Source organism: Spermophilus citellus (genome assembly GCF_964194105.1).
Source record: "Spermophilus citellus genome assembly, chromosome: 17".
Taxonomy (NCBI): Eukaryota; Metazoa; Chordata; class Mammalia; order Rodentia; family Sciuridae; genus Spermophilus; species Spermophilus citellus.
In genome coordinates, this window is record NC_138199.1 from 62,948,786 (window position 1) to 62,971,410 (window position 22,625).

A 22,625-nucleotide genomic window follows, 5' to 3' on the forward strand; every position below is an offset into this window, starting at 1 on the left:
ATAGACTTACTGAGTCACAGGAAGAATTTATCACCAGCTGACTTGATGAACCACATGTTCCCTAGGGAGTAAACTTTTCCCTGATTGAGAACCACTGAGTTGTTTAAAAGAAACTTCCTTGTACAGTGTTTTCCCAAAAAATTTCAAACATTCATAGAAGTACTATAAGATAAGAAGTATTGAAGATATTTCTTGATGCAAAAGAAAATTGATGCCAGATGGAAATTTGCATGTATACAATGGAATACAAAATATGGGAAATCACAACTACATAGATAAGAATGAAAATTTTTTATCTTTTGCTGGAGCAGGGGCACAAGCCTGTAATCCCAGCAATTTGGGAGGCTGAGGCAGGAGGATCATGAATTCATGATCCTAGCCTCAGCAAATTAGAGCCTGTCTCAAAAGAAAAAAATTTTAAAATGGTGCATGGGATAAGTGGCTCAGTGGTTAAGTGCCCTGGATTAAATCACTGGTACAAAAACAAAGCAAAACAAAATATTTTTTAAAAGATAGTTGATTCACTGAAGAGGACACGCAGAGACCAGCAAGTACATGAAAAGATGTTCAACATCATTAGCCATTTGGGAAATTTAAAAACACATTAATTCATTATTACATGCATTTAAGAATGGCTACCTGGACCATTCATACATTGCTGGTAGGAATGTAAATGGTACAGCCACTCTGGAAAACAGTTTGGAAAACTGAGAAAATTGAACATATGTTTACCATCCACCCAGCAAGAACATGACCCAGCAATTGCATTCCTCAATATTTATCCTAGAAAAACGGAAGGTTATGTTCATACAAAACTACGTGCAAGTACTCACAGCAGTTACTGAAAGCAGTTACCAGAAACTAGAAACAACCCAGTTGTTCTTCAGAGTATAAATGATGGAATTAAATGTGGTATATATGCTGTGTATTACTCAGAAATGAATAGGAATGAACTACTGAAACAGGAGCCATTTGGATGAATCCAAATTATGCTGAATGTTTAAAAAGCCAATCTCAAAGTTTATACAATTCCATCTATATTACATTCTAAAAATAACAAAATTATATAGATATGGAATATACTAATGGTTTCCAGAGGTTAGAGAAGGGGGAGTTGGTTTTGACTAAGGGATAATACAAGGGAGTTCCCTGATGGTGACTGAACTGCTCTGTATCTTGATGCAGTATAGATATATGAATCTATACAAGTGATTTAATTTCATAGATATGCAAACAAAGCATACAGAAAAAGAAAAAAAAACACCACCAACAAGTAAACTTATACAAAACCTGGCAAAATCTGAATAAGATTTATAGTCTAATTAATTACAGTATTCTGCTATTGTCAGTTTCAGTAACTCTCTATAATTAAGATGTTACCTTGGGGGAAGTTTGGTCATGGTTTTATAGATTTTATCTATACTGTTGTTTTCATATTAATAAAAGCTTTATTGGGGCTGGGGATGTGGCTCAAGCGGTAGCGCGCTCGCCTGGCATGCGTGTGGCCCGGGTTCGATCCTCAGCACCACATACCAACAAAGATGTTGTGTCTGCCGAGAACTAAAAAATAAATATTAAAAATTCTCTCTCTCTCCCCTCTCTCTCCTCTCTCACTCTCTCTTAAAAAAAAAAAGCTTTATTGATGTAATTCATTTACCATAAAATTCACCTTTAAAGTATATACTTCAGTGATTATTATATATTCAGAGTTGTGCAATTATTGCTATAATTTTTATCATCCTTCTCCCTCAATCCTATGCCTATTAATAGTTACTCCGTATCCGACCTTAGTCCCAGGCAATGACTAATTTACAAAGTGTTTAGACTACTGAATTGTATAAAGTATTATATAAGTATTGCTAAGTAAATAAATCACATAATAATAAACCATCTTACCTTCCATGTAGATTATAAACTTTACTATGTTAATGACTATCTCCCATGTTGTGTGAGTTCTGACAACACCTAATTTTAACCTGTACATATTAAATATTTGGTAACTATCAGAATAACTTTTTCATAGGGAGTGAAATGGAACCCTAGACTATCTAGAGGTCTGGAATTTATGTTGAGAAAAATTAGAAAAGACAAGTAATCTGTTGTGTTTTGGTATCACTGATACTAGGCTAACATATAGCTAATACTTGCTGTGCAAAAGGATTTTTATAATGTCCTGTAGGATCTGTGCTACAGTGAATTGTTGCAAGATGGGATTAAATGCATCTGAACTTAAAACCTGAGAAAGTGTTGATAATCAATTAAGTTAATGTAAACCCATTCTCATTTTATGTAAATTTTCCCACATCAAACTTATAATAGATAATTTTTAGTTCCCTGGCTCATTGTTACGTGACTTTTGTAAATCATTTTTTGTAAATAAATTTATCTTTAGAGAGTGAGTGGTACCAGGGGAAAAAACTTCATACTGACTCTGTTCTGCATCTCTCAGTGAAAAACTTTGAAAAAGAGTGATTCTTAACAGTTGATGACTCTTTTAAAAAAGTCTATCTAAAAGGAGAACCTAAAAAGCTAATTGGATGGAAAGAATGTAGCAGCCTGTAAGCAAAGGGCTAAAATTTTTATTTATTTATTTATTTTATTTTATTGGTTGTTCAAAACATTACAAAGATTGCAGAATCACATCGGTTACACATCCACATTTTTACATAATGCCATATTAGTAACTGTTGTATTCTGCTACCTTTCCTATCCTCTACTATCCCCCCCTCCCCTCCCCTCCCCTCTTCTCTCTCTACCCCATCTACTGTAATTCATTTCTCTCCTTGTTTTTTTTCCCCATTCCCCTCACAACCTCTTATATGTAATTTTATGTAACATTGAGGGTCTCCTTCCATTTCCATGCAATTTCCCTTTTCTCTCCCTTTCCCTCCCACCTCATGTCTCTGTTTAATGTTAATCTTTTCCTCCTGCTCTTCCTCCCTGCTCTGTTCTTAGTTGCTCTCATTATATCAAAGAAGACATTTGGCATTTGTTTTTTAGGGATTGGCTAGCTTCACTTAGCATAATCTGCTCTAGTGCCATCCATTTCCCTGCAAATTCCATGATTTTGTCATTTTTTAGTGCTGCGTAGTACTCCATTGTGTATAAATGCCACATTTTTTTTATCCATTCATCTATTGAAGGGCATCGGGGTTGGTTCCACAGTCTAGCTATTGTGAATTGTGCTGCTATGAACATCGATGTAGCAGTATCCCTGTAGTACGCTCTTTTAAGGTCTTCAGGGAATAGTCCGAGAAGGGCAATAGCTGGGTCAGATGGTGGTTCCATTCCCAGCTTTCCCAGGAATCTCCATACTGCTTTCCAAATTGGGCAAAGGGCTAAAATTAATGTGAGAGATCAGGAATTTGGGGGATCAATTTGGGGACAAAAAATGAATATAAATAGTAAATTTTTTTACATGATGAAAGTATTCTACAATTAGCTCATGGTAATAGTTGCATAACCTATGAATAAACTGAAAGCCACTGAAGTATATACTTTAAGGGGGCAAAGTTTATGGGATGTGAATTATATCTCAATTTAGAAAAAAAAACAAAATGAACTGGATTGCAAGGGGAGTGGTGATTGAGGCCTCTGTGGCCTGGAGTAGAATCCCAACCAGGATGAGAATTTCTGGAGGCATGTGCGGTTTGGCAGTGGGCATCAGTGAAATATGTTACACATAGGGCGAACAGATTAAGTTTCTCACTTTTGTACAAGAAAATTACAACTTTGGGTGAAAAAAAAAAATTCTTCTAGAATTAACCCCCTGGTATTGAATTGGAATTAGAGGCGCGCGCGCGCGCGTGTGTGTGTGTGTGTGTGTGTTTACAAATCAAAATGGATATAATACATGTGTGTGTATACATACATTTGCACACATTAAGGGTATACAAATACTGCCTAACAGTACAATGAGGACTGGAGGAAATGATATCTCAACAAAAAATGAGCATACCTAGTACACAGCTCTTGATATTCTGAATACCTTTCTCCCTAAAGAGAACCAGAGATTCTTAAAAAAAAAAAAAATGACTGATTCCGTGGCTGAGGCAGGGAAGGTACAAGGTAAGCCTGAAGCATCTTATGCCAGAAACAAAGAAATGATCAGAAAATGATAAGAATATATTAAATGGTAACAGAAGCCAAGTTAAAGAGGCTTACCCTATCCAAATGTAGAAAAAAATTGAGCTTACTATATAAATACTGATAGTAACAGATTATAACCCAGTGAATAAAATAGAAACTCATGAGTTCATTCTGATGTAGATACACAAACAAGGTGGTAATAATAATAATAATAATGTATTTTGCTGGCACAGTGGCAAACACTTGTAACAGCAGTCACTTGGCTTGGGAGGCCAAGGTAAGATCCCAAGTTCAAGGCCAGCCTCAGCAATTTAGGGGAGTGGGGGGAGGCTTGCAATATGGCTCAGTGGGAGAGTGCCCCAGAGTTCAATCCCCATTACTGCAAAACATAATAATAAGGAGAAGAAGAATCACTATTTGGCAAGCCAAGAAACACCAATGAATGCTAAAAATACTGAGCAAAAGTTTGTTGAGGAGGAATTCTGACAGATTTTTTTATTGTTTTGGTACTGGAGTTTGAACCAAGGGGCACTCTACCATTGAGCTACATCCCCAGCTTTTTAGTTTGAGACAGTTGCCCAGGATGGCCTCAAACTTTAGATCTTTCTGCCTCAGCCTCCTGAGTAATTGGGATTACAGGCATGCGACACCACACCCAGACAGAAGATACTTTTGTACAAGCTTTCATGTTATCATTATTCACAATACGTAAAAGCTAGAAATAGTTTTAGGTGTTCAAAAAAATGAATAGATGAACTAAATGTGGAATGTACTACATACAATGGATTATTATTTAACCTTAAAAGGAATTAAATTCTGATGTACGTTATAAAATGATGAACTTTGAAAGCGTTATGCTAAGTAAGATAAGTCAGACACCAAAGACAAATATTGTATGATTCCACTTAGGAAATGCAAATTTGTGGAGGTAGAAAGTAAAATGGCAGTCACGAGGAGCTGGTGAAAGAAGGAAATGGAAAGTTATTTTTTAATAGGTAGAGTTTCTTTTTGGTATGATGAGTAATTTTGAAAATGGATAGTGGCAATATTTGTACAATATTGTGAAAGTACTTAATGTCAATAGATTGTAACAAAAATGTTAAAAGGGCAAATTTTATTATGTATATTTCACCATAAAATATGTTGAGGAATTGAACACCCATTTACATAATTTCTCTCACCTCTGCCCGAGCCCCCAGCAGACTACTTACTTATTACAAAGGGAAAAATAATGTGAATGGAAAAATCTGGCAGACACAGTCATAGCCAAGTGATCAAAATTAAAACAGCAGCACATTTATGATAATTCTATCAAGAATGCTTAATTGGAATAAAATCAGGAGATGAATTTTAATTGAGAATTATTGTGCAAAATAACTGGCCTATAATCCTCAAAAGTGTCAAGGTTATGAAAATTAAGAATAAAGAACTGCTCCAGATTAAAAGAGGTTAAAGAGAATTGATAACTAAATAAATTATCTAAGCCCAAATTGGATCCTTCTACAATAAAGGACATTACTAAGTAAGTAATGTCAAACTTAGATGGGGTCTACTGATGAAGTCATAATAATGTGAAATATTATTTTTCTGATTTCTGTGCTAGTATTTTAGGTTATAAAAGAATGTCCTTGTTCATGGGAAATATATACCACTGGGAGGTGATAGGACATCATGTCTGTAACTTCCACATGGCTAAGAAAAATATGTACTTTGTAGTATTCGTAAAACTTAAAAGCTTGAAGTTATTTCATGGTAAAAAAAGATAAAAGAATCTGACCAAAGTAGTGATTGTGCCTGGGAACTAAATCTCAAGACTTGGACCATATTGAAATGCTAACTGTCAAAGAAATGGAAATTTTTTATATTAAGGAAGTTACAAAAACATTTTTTCAAATCCAAGTGTTTCTAATAGATACATTGAGGATAATCTAAGTAGATTATAGATAAATTATAATCTTTAAAAGTGGAAAGCAGTTTATAAGTTGGAACCTCATAATTTAGGATTTAGAATGTGAAACTAAAGAAAATGATTGAACTAAATGTACAAATAGTTGTAGAACTAGACCATGTTATTTTGAAAGATTCACAATTTCAATACTTTTTCATTATAGGTGATGCTGAACAGGAACTTGGTCCCCCTCCATCTGTAGATGAGGCAGCAAACACACTCATGACTCGTCTAGGTTTCCTTCTTGGAGAGAAAGTCACAGAAGTTCAGTCAGGTGACCAATACAGCATGGAGGTACAAGATGAAAGTCAGGTAAGCTGCTTACTATTAACTCTGAAACATGGTGTAACTCAATTTATTTCACAAGGAAAAAAATGGTATATGTGTGTGTGTTTGTTCTGAGAGGAATAATCCCAATTGTTGAATGTCTTTTGAGACCAGACCTGTAATATAACTTAATTTTCCATAAACTTTATAATTTTTCAGTTTATGAGACATCTTTAGTTTCATTCTCAGGTTTAAAACCCCAAAAAGACACTTTCAGATTTTGATTCATGTATTGAATGAATGAATAGATAAACAAACCAATAAGCAATCCAGCCAACAGAATTAACCTCTAAATACTGAACCTGGAAATTATAGAATATACAAGTACATGGATTATTTACCAAATGGATAGTATACTGAGTCATAGAGCAATTCTTGACAAATATAAAAAGATTTCAGTTCAGAACACAGAAGAACTAATTATAGAATGATAACTTATGAAATGATAGCTAAAAGAAAACGTGGACAATCTCCAAATGCTTAGATGTTAATTAATATCCTTCTAAATAGCCTTTGAGTCCAAAAAATTAGAACATTTTAAAATATTTGCTCAATGGGCTGGGGATGTGGCTCAAGCAGTAGCGCGCTCGCCTGGCATGCGTGCGGCCCAGGTTCGATCCTCAGCACCACATACAAACAAAGATGTTGTGTCCGCCGAAAACTAAAAAATAAATATTAAAAAATTCTCTCTCTCTCTCTCTCTCTCTCTCTCTCTCTCTCTCTCTCTCTCTCCCCTCTCTCACTCTCAAAAATAATATTTGCTCAAAAATAAATATTGGTTTTGAATACATATATTACAGCAGTAGAAAACCTAAAAATTAGTGGTCTAAATATTCATCTTAGTTTTAAAACATCAGCAATTAAAAAATTATTTCATAATTTTTTTCCTTTTGGATATTTCCATTGTTTTCATTTTAAATATAGCAAAGAAAGTACTTGAGCACTCTACCACTGAACTATAACCCCAGCACCCTGGTATCTTTTTTTTAAAATCAATTTATATATAGTAACCATGTTAGTATGAGATGCTTTCTAGGGAAAAATTTGGAATGATATATGTTGAGGGTTTTAAAGTATTGGCATAAATAAAACATCTATTTTACTTTCCATTTCTTGATATTAATGTTAAAATGTGACATATTCTAATAATGACCAAGTAACATGATGTAAGTCTTATATCAGATAGCTTGGGTCTTTGCCAAGGACTCTCTTCTTTCTATAAAACTATATATGTTCTGGTAATAAAATTTATGCTTATTGCTTTTGAGATTCTTTATGTCATAGTATGTCACAGTGATTCTGAATAAAGCCACAAGTCTATGGAGTGTGCCTTACTTGTAGATTTACTGAATGGAATAATCTTAAAATAAATGAAAATAGTACCTTTGATTTAATGTAATCAAGGCAATATGGTATAACAAAAAAGCCATTGAAACCGGAGTAGAAAATTGTTCTAATACTAACAGTGTCACCAACCATCTTATAAATTTGGACATGTCTCTTAACCTCTCTGGGCTTGAGGTTTTTTATAAATAATAATAACTGAAATTTATTAAATTCTTACTCTGTACCAATCATATTAATAATCACTTTACTTGCACTATTTTGTTTAAGTTTCCTTACAGTCTAAGGTGGTAGGATCCATTCAAATTTCAGTTTTTAGATAAGAAAATGGAAACACTCTGCCATAAAGTGATATAAGGGTGTTCATAACCAGGCATTATGCTTTTACCCCCTGCATTATTTACAGCAACACCAGACTGTTCCAGCATAACACGAAATCACAAAACCTAACAGGACAATTGTGAGAATCAGGTTAAATCATAAACACAAAAATATTTTGTAAGCTACAAAATGCCATTTGGAAACGGTATAAAATATATGTAATACAATTAGCATATAAATATATGCAAAACTATAATTTATAGGAGGACACTTCGTTGTTTTCATGTTTTTGATGGTTTTCATTTGCTCATTTCTTGAATGCAGGAAATAATATTCATTGTACCTATCATACCAGGTTGATAAGGAATAAAAGAAATAATATATTAAAGTATTTTTAAATTTCTAAGCATTATGTAAATGTAAATGTTAATAATAAAACTAAATGATAATTTCTTAGAATATAATATATCCTGGAACTGACTTGGAACCACAAAAGAGAGCGGCTAAATTGATCACAGAAATTTCTATTCTTAGCAAGATTATTAAGAACTAGGAGGTCATGTTTACTTGGTGGCTTTCTTCTGAGCAAAATAGCATACTAACAAAATAGACTGCCATATTTAGAAAGATCCTGTATTGATGATGTCTACAGAATGACACTAGTGATGACTCTCACACAAGTAAGTTAGCATATATCATGTTTCTGCAAACAAAAAAATGTATTGAAAGTGACATTTGACTGACCACTTTATTTTCTTCTCTTAGCAGTTTCTTTTTGTTATTATAATTATTGAGTCCTATTAGTTGTACAAATTAATGGGTTTCACTGTGACATTTCCATATATGTATATACATCCTTTGATCATATCCACCCTCTCTACTCTTTGCTCTCTTCCTTTCCCTTTTCCCTGCCTCCAGTCCTTTATCCTTCCCTAATGATCCCTCTTCTATTTTCAAGTTCTTATTTATTTCCACATATGTGATACTTCACTTTCTGTATGAAGCTAATTTCATTAACATGATAACCTGTAGTTTTATTCATTTTCCTGTAGATGACATAATTTCATTCTTCATGGCTAAATAAAACTCCATTGTATATATGCCCCCTTTTTAAAATTCATTCATCGGATGATGGACACCTAGGCTGATTTCACATCTTGGCTATTGTGATATTGCAATAAATGGGTATCTGTTGTATATGCTGATTTCATTTCCTTCAAGTTTTACCCAGGAGTAGCTGGATCACATGAGTAGAACTATTTTTAGTTGTTCGAGGAACCTCCCTACTGTTTTCCATAGTATCTAATGTATGAATTTACGTTCTCAACAACAGAGTATAAGGTTTCCTCATTCTCCATATCCTTATCAGCATTTGTTATTTTTAGTTTTAGGTTTTTTGTTTTGTTTTGTTTTGTTTTTTAAATAACCATTCTGAGCTGGGTAAGATGGAATCTCTGGATGGACCTAGGAATTCCATCTTAGGTTCTTAGCTTGTGTTTTTGTAGAAACTCTAAGAAATCCCAACTGGGAGTTTTCTTTTGATCCCTCTGAAGTATGTTAAGGACAATAAGAAACCACTGAAAGATTGTAGAAGTAGAAAGTAACTTAATTAGATGTTCACTTTAGCCTATAGCATGGAGAACTGATAATGTTGTCTTTCTATATCTCATTAACTAGCCTTAAATAAATATGAGGCCTTCTTTTTAATTCATAAGACATGGACATATCTTCTGTTTTACAAACAGCTCGATCTTTAAGGTTTGCTTTTACTGGTAAAGCTTTTAAAATATATAGTCTATGATACGATAACTTGTAGTAAAAATAGTTTGGGTTTAACCTCCGTAGTATCTAATGTATGAATTGGCAGTATTATGTGTATAATACAGTTTCCTTTCACAAAGAACAGAGTGAGAATCTTGTCTAAGAACAAAAATAGGTAGAGTACATGTCTTTATAAAAAGTAATAGAAGGCTGGGGATATAGCTCAGTTGGTAGAGTACTTGCCTCACATGCACAAGGCCCTGGGTTCAATTCCCAGCACCACAAAAAGAAAGAAAATAAATAAAATAAAGACATTCTATTTTTTAAAAATTCCAAAAAAGTAATAGATTCATACCAAAATAAAACCCTTTCAATATGGAATGATTATAAATATATCTAATGTAAAAGATTAGAACACGTTAATTTTATCAACACATTTTTGTTATTTGTTTGTTTGGACTGAACCCAGGGGGCTTTACCACTGAGCCAAGTCCCCAGCCCTTTTTATTTTTTATTTTGAGACAGGGTCTTGCTAAGTTGATGAGACTGGCCTCGAACTTGGTATCCTTCTGCCTCAGCTTCCCCAATCACTGGAATTATAGGCATGCACCATTACGCCCAGCCCAGTATTTCTTAAACTGGGTGTGGAAAGGTTAGAAATTGCCCCATGAATTTCTGATTGGAGGATTCTAATTCAGTAAGACTGGGATGAGGATCAGTATCTGTCAGTTTTATTAGAGCTTATGCATTTGTTTTTTGCATCCCACATTTGTTTTTTGCATGCCTAGTTAAAAATCTTGCTCTAGTAGACCAACCCCCTTTTATATGAATAGAGGAGATAACAAAGAAATTGAAATTCCTCTGTCCTCTGGAAAGAGATTATATAGTAGAGGAAATGTGCATATATTAAGCACTTATGTTATTAAGAAAACTCAGCTCTTAATGTTATTGATATGATTCAAAGGATTTATGTAGTTGTAGGATAATGAGAATGTCATTTGTGCTTAGTTGAGTCAAATGTATCTTTTATGACCTGGTGGTAGTATTTAAATGAAAATCAAAACCTGGATAATTAAATACAAGGGATTGCATATGGAAATTATCATTGAAAAGCCTATAATATTCTTATAGCTAATAAGCAACATGTTCTTCAGTTAAATTATTAAATGTAAATCCTCAGTTTTAGCAAAGAATATGAATACAGACTATGTGAAGAATTTGAAAGACTTCTTTTAAATTAATATATAAGCATGTTTACTTTAGCATTAGTGCTTCTTCAAGTAACTTCGTCACTGAAACTTACCATTTTGAAAAGAATCAAATTTATTTTTGATAAAAATATATTTTCATTTACAATTTCAATACTTTATTTGGGTAGAAGGAACTGAAGAAAAGTGAATTGTTATTAAATTATGAAGACCTGAATATATTATCATCATTCTTTTTGTTAATTGCCCATTCCTTCATCAAAAAGGAGGTAATTTCAGGTTTAAAAATCATTAATTAAGGACACAAACTGATCTCTGCAGTCCATTTCTACAGAGATAGTTAGTTTTGTATTAAATCAACATTGTTTGATATATTTTATAAGATAAACTTTTAGAATAAGGCATTTTTCCTTGTGCTAAATTACTGTTTCATGTGGCTGCCTATAAATCAAAAGACATAAATTCGCATTAAAAACTTTATTTTTATTTCTCTTCACCTTCAGAGGTATTATTTCTTTTTCTTTACAAAGAAAATTATTAACAAAGTTCTAAGCCTTCTGAAAGTTTTATTGTTTATAAATAGCAAGGAAAACTTGTACATAATAAGAAATTTCTATATTCTGATACTGAATATTTACTTATCACTGTTATTTCCTAAGCAGGAAAAATGGGCCACAAGTCTCTGCTCATGTTAAATTTATGAAGATTCACCTTAATTATAGAAACTGTAGTTTCTTTGCTGGAAAGCAAAGGCAAAGCCTGATGGATGTAAAAGCCATGTGTAGATTCTTTATTCTTTTTTCATTAAGGTATTATTTTTTCCAAAATGTACTTAACTAGTCAGTTTATCTTTACTTCTTGATTTTAATTTTTCAGACCTCAGCAATCACCCAGCGGATAAGTCCCTGTTCCACACTGACAAGCAGCACTGCCTCTCCACCAGCCAGTAGCCCCTGCTCTACCCTCCCACCAGTCAGTACAAATGCTACTGCTAAGGATTGTAGCTATGGGGCTGTTACTAGTCCAACCTCCACCCTTGAAAGCAGAGATAGCGGCATCATTGGTGAGTTTATTTTTGTAATAATCTTTTTTTATTATTATTAGTTGTTCAAAACATTACATAGTTCTTGACATATCATATTTTGTAATAATCTTTTTGTGTCTTTCCTTTCTTTCTTTTTAAACATATAAACTTAAGATTTTCAAAAATCTACTTTTGATATTATAGACAGATTATTAGATGTTGTCTGTCTTTTTATTGATGCTGAAGAGAGAAATAAAGGTAAACAAAATGCAAGTTGTATCTCCTTGCTTTACTTATCAAGCTATTACTTGATAAGAAGTAGATAGAAAAAGTTCTGTACACATATTTCTGTAAATTCCCAAACATCATCTGTCAACAAAAATGGTTCAGAAAAAGTTTATTCTTCACTGGAATAGTACTGAGTTTTGTGAAAAACTGAAAGAAAAGATTAAGATTAAATGGCTAAAGAACTGAAACTGGAGTTGTTTGTGCAACTGGAGTTGTTTTTGAAACTGGAATCTGTGCAAACCACATATCAGTCCTTGGATAAGTTTGGGAGCCCCTTCAGGCTTCTTGTCAGCAAAAACATTCCCACTTTTCTTTTCACCCTCTAAAAGAGGGGAAAATGTTGTTTCTTTGCTTATGATTCAGGAATCTTATATTAATACATTCTTTTTTTATTGTTGGTTGTTCAAAACATTACATAGTTCTTGACATATCATATTTCACATTTTGATTCAAGTGGGTTATGAACTCTCATTTTTACCCCGTATACAGATTGCAGAATCACATCAGTTACACTTCCATTGATTTACATATTGCCATACTAGTGTCTGTTGTATTCTGCTGCCTTTCCTATCCTCTACTATCCCCCCTCCCTTCCCCTCTTCTCTCTCTACCCCCTCTACTGTAATTCATTTCTCCCCCTTGTATTATTTTTCCCTTTCCCCTCACTTCCTCTTGTATGTAATTTTGTATAACCATGAGGGTCTCCTTCCATTTCCATGCAGTTTCCCTTCCCTCTTGCTTTCCCTCCCACCTCTTATCCCTGTTTAATGTTAATCTTCTTCTCATGCTCTTCGTCCCTACTCTGTTCTTAGTTACTCTCCTTATATCAAAGAAGACATTTGGCATTTGTTTTTTAGGGATTGGCTGGCTTCACTTAGCATAATCTGCTCTAATGCCATCCATTTCCCTCCAAATTCTATGATTTTGTCATTTTTTAATGCAGAGTAATACTCCATTGTGTATAGATGCCACATTTTTTTTATCCATTCATCTATTGAAGGGCATCTAGGTTGGTTCCACAGTCTTGCTATTGTGAATTGTGCTGCTATGAACATCGATGTAGCAGTGTCCCTGTAGCATGCTCTTTTTAGGTCTTTAGGGAATAGACCGAGAAGGGCAATAGCAGGGTCAAATGGTGGTTCCATTCCCAGCTTTCTAAGAAATCTCCATACTGCTTTCCAAATTGGCTGCACCAATTTGCAGTCCCACCAACAATGAGCAAGCGTACCCTTTTCCCCACATCCTCGCCAGCACTTGTTGTTGTTGGACTTCCTAATGGCTGCCAATCTTACTGGAGTGAGATGGTATCTTAGGGTGGTTTTGATTTGCATATCTCTGACTGCTAGCGATGCTCAACATTTTTTCATGTGCTTGTTGATTGATAGTATGTCCTCCTCTGAGAATTGTCTGTTCAGGTCCTTGGCCCATCTGTTGATTGGGTTATTTGTTATCTTATTGTCTAATTTTTTGAGTTCTTTGTATACTCTGGATATTAGGGCTCTATCTGAAGTGTGAGGAGTAAAGATTTGTTCCCAGGACGTAGGCTCCCTATTTACCTCTCTTATTGTTTCTTTTGCTGAGAAAAACTTTTTAGTTTGAGTAAGTCCCATTTGTTGATTCTAGTTATTAACTCTTGTGCTATGGGTGTCCTATTAAGGAATTTGGGGCCCAACCCCACAGTATGTAGATCGTAGCCAACTTTTTCTTCTATCAGACGCTGTGTCTCTGATTTGATATCAAGCTCCGTGATCCATTTTGAGTTAACTTTTGTGCATGGTGAGAGAAAGGGATTCAGTTTCATTTTGATGCATATGGATTTCCAGTTTTCCCAGCACCATTTGTTGAAGATGCTATCCTTCCTCCATTGCATGCTTTTAGCCCCTTTATCAAATATAAGATAGTTGTAGTTTTGTAGATTGGTTTCTGTGTCCTCTATTCTGTACCATTGGTCCACCCGCCTGTTTTGGTACCAGTACCATGCTGTTTTTATTACTATTGCTCTGTAGTATAGTTTGAAGTCTGGTATTGCTATACCGCCTGATTCACACTTCCTGCTTAGCATTGTTTTTGCTATTCTGGGTCTTTTGTTTTTCCATATGAATTTCATAATTGCTTTATCTATTTCTACAAGAAATGCCGTTGGGATTTTGATTGGCATTGCAGTAAACCTATAGAGAACTTTTGGTAATATCGCCATTTTGATGATGTTAGTTCTGCCTATCCATGAACAGGGTATATTTTTCCATCTTCTAAGATCTTCTTCTATTTCTCTTTTTAGGGTTCTGTAGTTTTCATTGTATAAGTCTTTCACCTCTTTTGTTAGGTTGATTCCCAAATTTTTTTTTTTTTGAGGATATTGTGAATTGAGTGTTTTTCCTCATTTCCATTTCAGAGGATTTGTCGCTGATATACAGGAATGCCTTTGATTTATGCGTGTTCATTTTATATCCTGCCACTTTGCTAAATTCATTTATTAGCTCTAATAGTTTCTTTGTAGACCCTTTTGGGTCTGCTAGGTATAGAATTATGTCATCTGCAACTAGTGATAATTTAAGTTCTTCTTTTCCTATTTTTATGCCTTTAATTTCTTTCGTCTGTCTAATTGCTCTGGCCAGTGTTTCGAGAACTATGTTGAACAGAAGTGGTGAGAGAGGGCATCCCTGTCTTGTTCCAGATTTTAGAGGGAATGTCTTCAATTTTTCTCCATTCAGAATGATGCTAGCCTGAGGCTTAGCATAGATTGCTTTTACAATGTTGAGGTATGTACCTGTTATCCCTAGTTTTTCTAGAGTTTTGAACATAAAGGGATGCTGTACTTTGTCGAATGCTTTTTCTGCATCTATCGAGATGATCATATGGTTCTTAATTTTAAGTCTATTGATGTGGTGAATAACATTTATTGATTTCCGTATATTGAACCAGCCTTGCATCCCAGGGATGAATCCTACTTAATCATGATGCACAATTTTTTGATATGTTTTTGAATCCGATTTGCCAGAATTTTATTGAGGATTCTTGCATCTAGGTTCATTAGAGATATTGGTCTGTAGTTTTCTTTCTTTGAAGTGTCTTTGTCTGGTTTAGGAATCAGGGTGATGTTGGCCTCGTAGAATGAATTTGGAAGTTCTCCCTCTTTTTCTATTTCCTGAAATAGCTTGAAAAGTATTGGTATTAGTTCCTCTTTAAAGGTTTTGTAAAACTCTGCTGTATACCCATCCGGTCCTGGGCTTTTCTTAGTTGGTAGTCTTTTGATGGTTTCTTCTATTTCTTCAATTGATATTGGTCTGTTTAGGTTGTCTATATCCTCCTGACTCGATCTGGGCAGATCATATGACTTAAGAAATTTATCAATGCCTTCACTATTTTCTATTTTATTGGAGTATAAGGATTCAAAATAATTTCTGATTATCTTCTGTATTTCTGAAGTGTCTGTTGTGATGTTGCCTTTTTCATCCCATATGCTAGTAATTTGAGTTCTCTCTCTTCTTCTCTTTGTTAGCATGGCTAAGTGTCTGTCGATTTTATTTTTTCAAAGAACCAACTTTTAGTTTTGTCAATTTTTTCAATTGTTTCTTTTGTTTCAGTTTCATTAATTTCAGCTCTGATTTTAATTATTTCTTGCCTTCTACTTCTTTTGCTGTTGTTTTGCTCTTCTTTTTCTAGGATTTTGAGATGAAGTATGAGATCATTTATTTGTTGGTTTTTTCTTTTTTTAAGGAATGAACTCCAAGCAATGAATTTTCCTCTTAGAACTGCTTTCAATGTGTCCCATAGATTCCGATATGTTGTGTCTGTGTTTTCATTTATCTCTAAGAATTTTTTAATTTCCTCCTTGATGTCTTCTATAACCCATTGATCATTCAGTAACCTATTGTTCATTCTCCAAGTGATGCATGATTTTTCCTTCCTTCTTTCTACCACGCGGCCTGCGCAGTGGTTTCATTAATGAGGTTCTAGGCATAAAGTTAGTTAGAAGAGATCGAAATAAAACACACAGACAGTACCTTATTTATATTGCTAGGTCCGAGATGGCTCCCCTCTCTGGTTCCCACCTCTAGCCGCCCAGCAGGGCAGCGAGGATTACTCAGGGCTAGCAGGAGAGAGAGAGAGCGAACACGCCTGGGAGTAGCCCTTTATTGGGGAACAAGAGATTCAGGGGAGAATTCCATCCAATGAAGGTTGAGGGGGGGCTGCACTCCAAGGTCAGGGTCAGTGATTGGGTCCCCGGGGTCAGTGGTCAGGCACACCCCCACACAGATGGGCTCTCTCATCAGGAAAGGGTCGGGAAAGCTTCGACAGAGCCAAAGCGCCTCAGGCCCTTAACGGGAGTCACCCAATCACGTGTTAGAATGGCTTCCCACACTTCTTTTATCATTCATTTTCATTTTCATTCCATTATGGTCAGATAAGATGCATGGTATTATCTCTACTCCTTTATATTTTCTAAGAGTTGCCCTGTGACATAATATATGGTCTATTTTTGAGAAGGATCCATGTGCTTCTGAGAAAAAAGTGTAACTGCTTGATGTTGGGTGGTATATTCTATATATGTCAATTAAGTCTAGGTTATTAATTGTGTTATTGAGTTCTATAGTTTCCTTATTCAACTTTTGTTTGGAAGATCTGTCCAGTGGTGAGAGAGGTGTGTTGAAGTCTCCCATGATTATTGTATGGTGGTCTATTAGACTCTTGAACTTGAGAAGAGTTTGCTTGATGAACATAGCTGCACCGTTGTTTGGGACATATATATATATTTATGATTGTTATGTCTTGTTGGTGTATGGTTCCCTTGAGCAGTATGTAGTGTCCCTCTTTATCCCTTTTGATTAACTTTGGCTTGAAATCTATTTTATTTGATATGAGTATGGACACTCCTGCTTGTTTCCGAAGTCCATATGAGTGATATGATTTTTCCCAACCTTTCACCTTCAGTCTATGTATATCTTTTCCTATCAAATGCGTCTCCTGTAGGCAGCATATTGTTGGGTCTTGTTTTGTGATCCATTCTACTAGCCTGTGTCTCTTAATTGGTGAGTTTAAGCCAATAACATTTAGGGTTATTATTGAGATATGGTTTGTTCTTCCAGCCATATTTGTTTATTTATGTTACTAAACATGGTTTGTTTTCCTCTTTGATTATTTTCCCCCCTTTACTGTCCTACCTCCCACTGTTGGTTTTCATTGTTGTTTTCCATTTCCTCTTCCTGAAATGTTTTGCCAAGGATGTTTTGAAGAGATAGTTTTCTAGCTGCAAATTCTTTTAACTTTTGTTTATCGTGGAAGGTTTTAATTTCATCTTCCATCCTGAAGCTTAATTTCGCTGGATACATGATTCTTGGTTGGAACCCATTTTCTTTCAGAGTTTGAAATATGTTATTCCAGGATCTTCTAGCTTTCAGAGTCTCTGTTGAAAGATCAGCTGTTATCCTTATTGGTTTTCCCCTAAATGTAATCTGCTTCCTTTCTCTTGTAGCTTTTAAAATTCTCTCCTTATTCTGTATGCTGGGCATCTTCATTATAATATGTCTAGGTGTGGATCTCTTATGATTTTTCACATTCGGCATCCTGTAGGCTTCTAGGATTTGGGATTCTGTCTCATTCTTCAAGTCTGGGAAGTTTTCTCGTATTATTTCATTGAATAGATTGCTCATTCCTTTGGTTTGGACCTCTATACCTTCCTGTATCCCAATGACTCTTAAGTTTGGTCTCTTTATGTTGTCTCATATTTCTTGAATGTTCTGCTCATGGTTCCTTAACAGTCTTGCTGAGCTGTCTATGTTCTTTTCAACTTGAAATACTTTGTCTTCATTGTCTGATGTTCTATCTTCTAAGTGTTCTACTCTGCTGGTAGTATTCTGAATTGAGTTTTTAAGTTGGTTTATTGCTTCCTGCATTTCTAGGATTTCTGTTTGTTTGTTTTATATTACCTCTATCTCCCTGTATAGTCGATCTTTTGCTTCTTGTATTTGTTTATGTAATTCATTGTCAAAGTGATCTTTCATTGACTGATTTTGCTGTCCAATGTCTTCCTTGAGACTCCAGATCATCTGAAGCGTGTATATCCTGAATTCTTTATCTGACATTCCATCTGCTGCAGCTATTACCTCTTCTAAAGTTGAGTTGACCTGCATTGCTTGTGGTCCTTTCTTTCCTTGTCGTTTCATATTGCTCGTGTTTCTTTCTGCTTGGTGAAACTGTTGTGTTTTTGAAATTTTCCCCCTATATATTTATATTACTCTTGTATAGTTGAAAAGTCTCCCTTGGAGGGCGGGCAGCGGCTGTGCTCCTCCTCCAGTTGGTGTGACGTGTCTACCATGCCCGCGGACCCCTGGGGCTGTTCTGCCGGTCGGTCGCAGGTCTGCCTACCTTGCAGGTGCGGGCGGCGGCTCTGCTCTGCCCCTACTCCAATTGGTGTGACGTGTCTACCACTCCAGCGGGTCGCTGGGCCTGTTCCGGGCACGGGCGGCGGCTCTGCTCTGCCCCTACTCCAATTGGTGTGACATGTCTACCACGCCGGCAGGCCACTGGGCCTGTCCCACCAGTCGGTCGCAGGTCTGCCTACCTTGCGGGCTCGTGCGGCGGCTCTGCTCGGCCCCCACTGCAGTTGGGGTGAAGCAATACCATGCCGGCGGGTCACTAGGCGTGTTCCGGGCACAGGCGGCGGCTCTGCTCTGCCCCTACTGCAGTTGGGGTGAAGTGATACCACGCCGGCGGGTCGCTACGCCTGTTCCGGGCGCGGGTGGCGGCCCTGCTCTGCCCCTACTCCAATTGGTGTGACGTGTCTACCACGCCAGCAGGCCGCTGGGCCTGTCCCGCTGGTCGGTCGCCGGTCTGCCTACCTTGCGGGCTCCGGCGGAAGCTCTGCTCAGCCCCCACTGTAGTTGGGGTGAAGTGATACCACGCCGGCGGATCACTAGGCCCACTCCGGGCATGGGCGGCGGCCCTGCTCTGCCCCTGCTCCCATTGGTGTGACGTGTCTACCACGCTGGCAGGCCGCTAGGCCCGTTCTGTCGATCAGCCGGTGGTCTGCCTACCTTGCGGGCTCGGGCGGCAGCTCTGCTCAGCCCCCACCGCAGTTGAGGTGAAGTGATACCAGGCCGGCAGGTCGCTGGGGCTGTTCCGGACGCGGGCTGCAGCTCTGCTCTGCCCCTTTGGCCCCCACAGCACTCAGCAGGATCCGGACCGAGAAGCAGTCTCCGCGGGTTCCTCAGCCCTGGGTCAGAGCAGCTCCGGGAGCCAGAACTCGGCCGCTCTGGGCTCCGTGCATGCTCTGATAGGAGCAGGCTCCAAGAAGCAGCCTCTGCGGGCTCCTTAGCCCTGGGCCAGAGCAGTTCCAGGAGCCAGAATTCGGCCGCCCGGGCTCCGTGTATGTTCTGATAGGAGCAGGCCCCAAGAAGCAGTTTCCGCGGGTTCTTTAGCACTGCGCCTGAGTAATTTGCCTGTGAGACGCAGGCGAATGGCAGCCTGAAATTACCTGTTCTATGGTTGAATGAGCTGCGATCAGTCGAAAACAGGGATGATGACATCAACTCTCCAAGATGGTGGCTGCTGGCTTCTTCTGTGGTCTGACCGGTGGAGAACCGAACTGGACCGCTTCCTTCCCCCGTCTCAAACCCAGAATTCAGCACTGTGTACAGGATTGCACAGCTGGCAGGAGCCCACAGAATCCGCAGCGCTGTATCTTTGCGTTGCTATCTCTTGCTTCCCAGCGCGTGCCGCAGATTCTAGCCACAGGGCGATTTGCTGAATAAGCGGCGTGACCCTCCGTGCGGACAAATCGCTCGCGTTTGAGCCCCTGTAGCTGATCCTCATGCAGTGAAAATCCTTCCACTAGGTTTTGGAGCACCCCAGTTTTGCTAGAAATTCCTAACAAGATAGTTTTTAGCTGTTCTAACACATTATTCTTCCGAACAGTGACGCGGTACACGGGAGTGATGCACTCCCTTTGCCGCCATCTTCCCCCTCCTTAATACATTCTTATGACAAGCTTTGTCACAAAGAAAACTTGAAATTTGGGGAAGTAACCAAGCTAAGAAAACTGCCATTTCATTTTTCTCTTTTGAATTTTCTAATATAATTTTTAAATAGAATATCCTAGTAAATTACATGGTTCTAGGACTACATCTAAATTGTCTTCAACTTACTAATTAACAGTTTGCAGCAGATACAAAAAAAAAACATTCTGGGAGGTTATCCATGAGTGAGATTAACTTCAAATTTTCCTTTCTTTTTCTACCATTGTTAGGTTTTAGTATCAAGAATTAGGCTAGCCTCAGGCTGGGGCTGTAACTCAGTGGCAAAGTGCTTCACTGGCACAGGTGAGGTACTGGGTTCCTCAGCACCACATAAAAAAATAAATAAAATAAAGGCATGCTGTCCATCTATAACTACAAAACAATTTTTTTAAAGAATTAAGTTAGCTTCATAACATTGGTTGAGCCCATCCAAATATAAATATTGTTCAAGATACACCCTTAATATCTCTATTCTTTTCTTTCTTAAGTGTTTCCATCCTTTTTTTTCACTACCAAAGCAATGCTCTCTCTTCCATGATGCCCATTTCATTTTTCCAACTCCAACTTTTTTTGTTGTGGGTTTTTTTTTTTTTTTAATACTGGGGATTGAACTCAGGGACACCTGACCACTGAGTTACATCCCCAGCCCTCTTTTGTATTTTATTTAGAGACAGGGTCTCACTGAGTTGCTTAGCACCTTACTTTTGCTGAGGCTGGCTTTGAACTTGAGATCCTCCTGCCTCAGCCTCCCGAGCTGCTGATCCAAATTTGATTTTTTATTCTACAGTCACACTTTTTATCACCATTCTTTTCACCATGGACTGAGGTTCAAGAATAATCATGAAGCACTCCAGTTATCTCTGCCTTCTCTGGAAATCTAAACAGACTGCTTCCTCTAGTCTTACCAGACCTTCTGTCAATAACTAATATTGTTACTTGCAGTTATATATTATTTTTCTTTATAGTAGAACACATATTTCTAAATAGCAGAACTCATGTCTTATACTTTTTATTTACCCTCCAGATTTATCCTAATAATTTCTAATTTATGACTCATTTGTATGAGAAGTCATTAGAGATAATCATTAGATAACTAAATATTTTTGACTAAGTAATATAGAGAAATAAAAACTGATGAAGAGTACCTTCTCTGTCCTCTGAAGTGGATTGTGAGATATTGGGATTACTTGTTCTTTGAATATTATTAGGATTCGTTATTAAAATAATCGAGACTCAATGTTGTCTTAATGCAATGAATGCAAATGTCTTAATTATTTTAAACTACTATTTCCATACATTTAGTACTATAAAACTCTATTTAAATTTTCTTTTTCTTCTCACATCAGTTTTTCTTATAGTTTTTATCTTTTTTCAAGTTTATTGGCATAAAGTTGCCTAAAATTTTATTTAATAATGATATCATTTCTACCCAGGTACACAAACTAGGGAGCTCAGAATAATCCTTATTATCTCCCTCTCCCCGTATTTCTCATTACTGTGTTTTATTTTGTTTCTTCCTAGCATTGCTTTGGTGGTCCTCACTATCTCAGACTTAGATTAGTAATAATTTCATTGTTCTCTTGACTTTTCATCTTGCCTTCCTAAATCTGTTTTTCAAACAGCCATCAAAATGAATGAACTGAAAATCAATTACTTCTTTAACTCTGAGCTACCTATAAGATGAAGGGAACTACTTGAAAATTAAATCTGACCACATCACTTCTCTGACTCCAAATTTACATTTTAGATAAAGCCTAGGCCTTCATGATCTGGTGATGGCCAGTTTCTCCAGTCTTCTCTCCCACTTCTTCCAAGAACCTTATACTTATTATTCTAGCAATACTAGAATTCGCTGTTGCCTGACACGTTCTAGTTTTTTCATTTCTATGTTTTTGCTCATGTTGATTATTCTTCAAATATCTCCTTTTAAGTTTGACTCATTTCTTACAAATCTTTTAAGATTCAGCTTAAGAAATATTGTCACCAATACTACCACCATCTCTCTTCAGCTTTACACTCATGCTTCTATCCATTGCATAGCATTATTTCATTACTGCATATGCACTTTACTGGGCATATCTGTATCACTGCATTTAATACATGGTATTATAATTATTTTTTGAGCCTGCTTTCCCCCATTAGACATATTAATTCCTTTTTAACAAATCCTGAGACTTAATCATCTTTACATCAGTGGCACTTAGCCCAGTAACTGGCACTGGCACATTGTAGCAGAGTAGTTGCTTACTAATATCTGATAGGAGATTATAAGGAATATGGTGTCTAACTAGGCACAAATA

At 36.7% G+C, this 22,625-nt stretch overlaps 1 protein-coding gene across 1 annotated transcript in view; it reads left to right on the forward strand.

The window, feature by feature from the left end:
* TANC2 (tetratricopeptide repeat, ankyrin repeat and coiled-coil containing 2) overlaps nucleotides 1–22,625 on the forward strand; it is a 477,945-nt gene that overhangs the window by 251,344 nt on the left and 203,976 nt on the right. Inside the window, exons 8-9 of the mRNA XM_081272685.1 lie at nucleotides 6,201–6,349; nucleotides 11,875–12,061. Of these exons, the coding sequence (XP_081128811.1) occupies nucleotides 6,201–6,349; nucleotides 11,875–12,061 (336 nt within the window). The remainder of the gene's footprint in view (nucleotides 1–6,200; nucleotides 6,350–11,874; nucleotides 12,062–22,625) is intronic.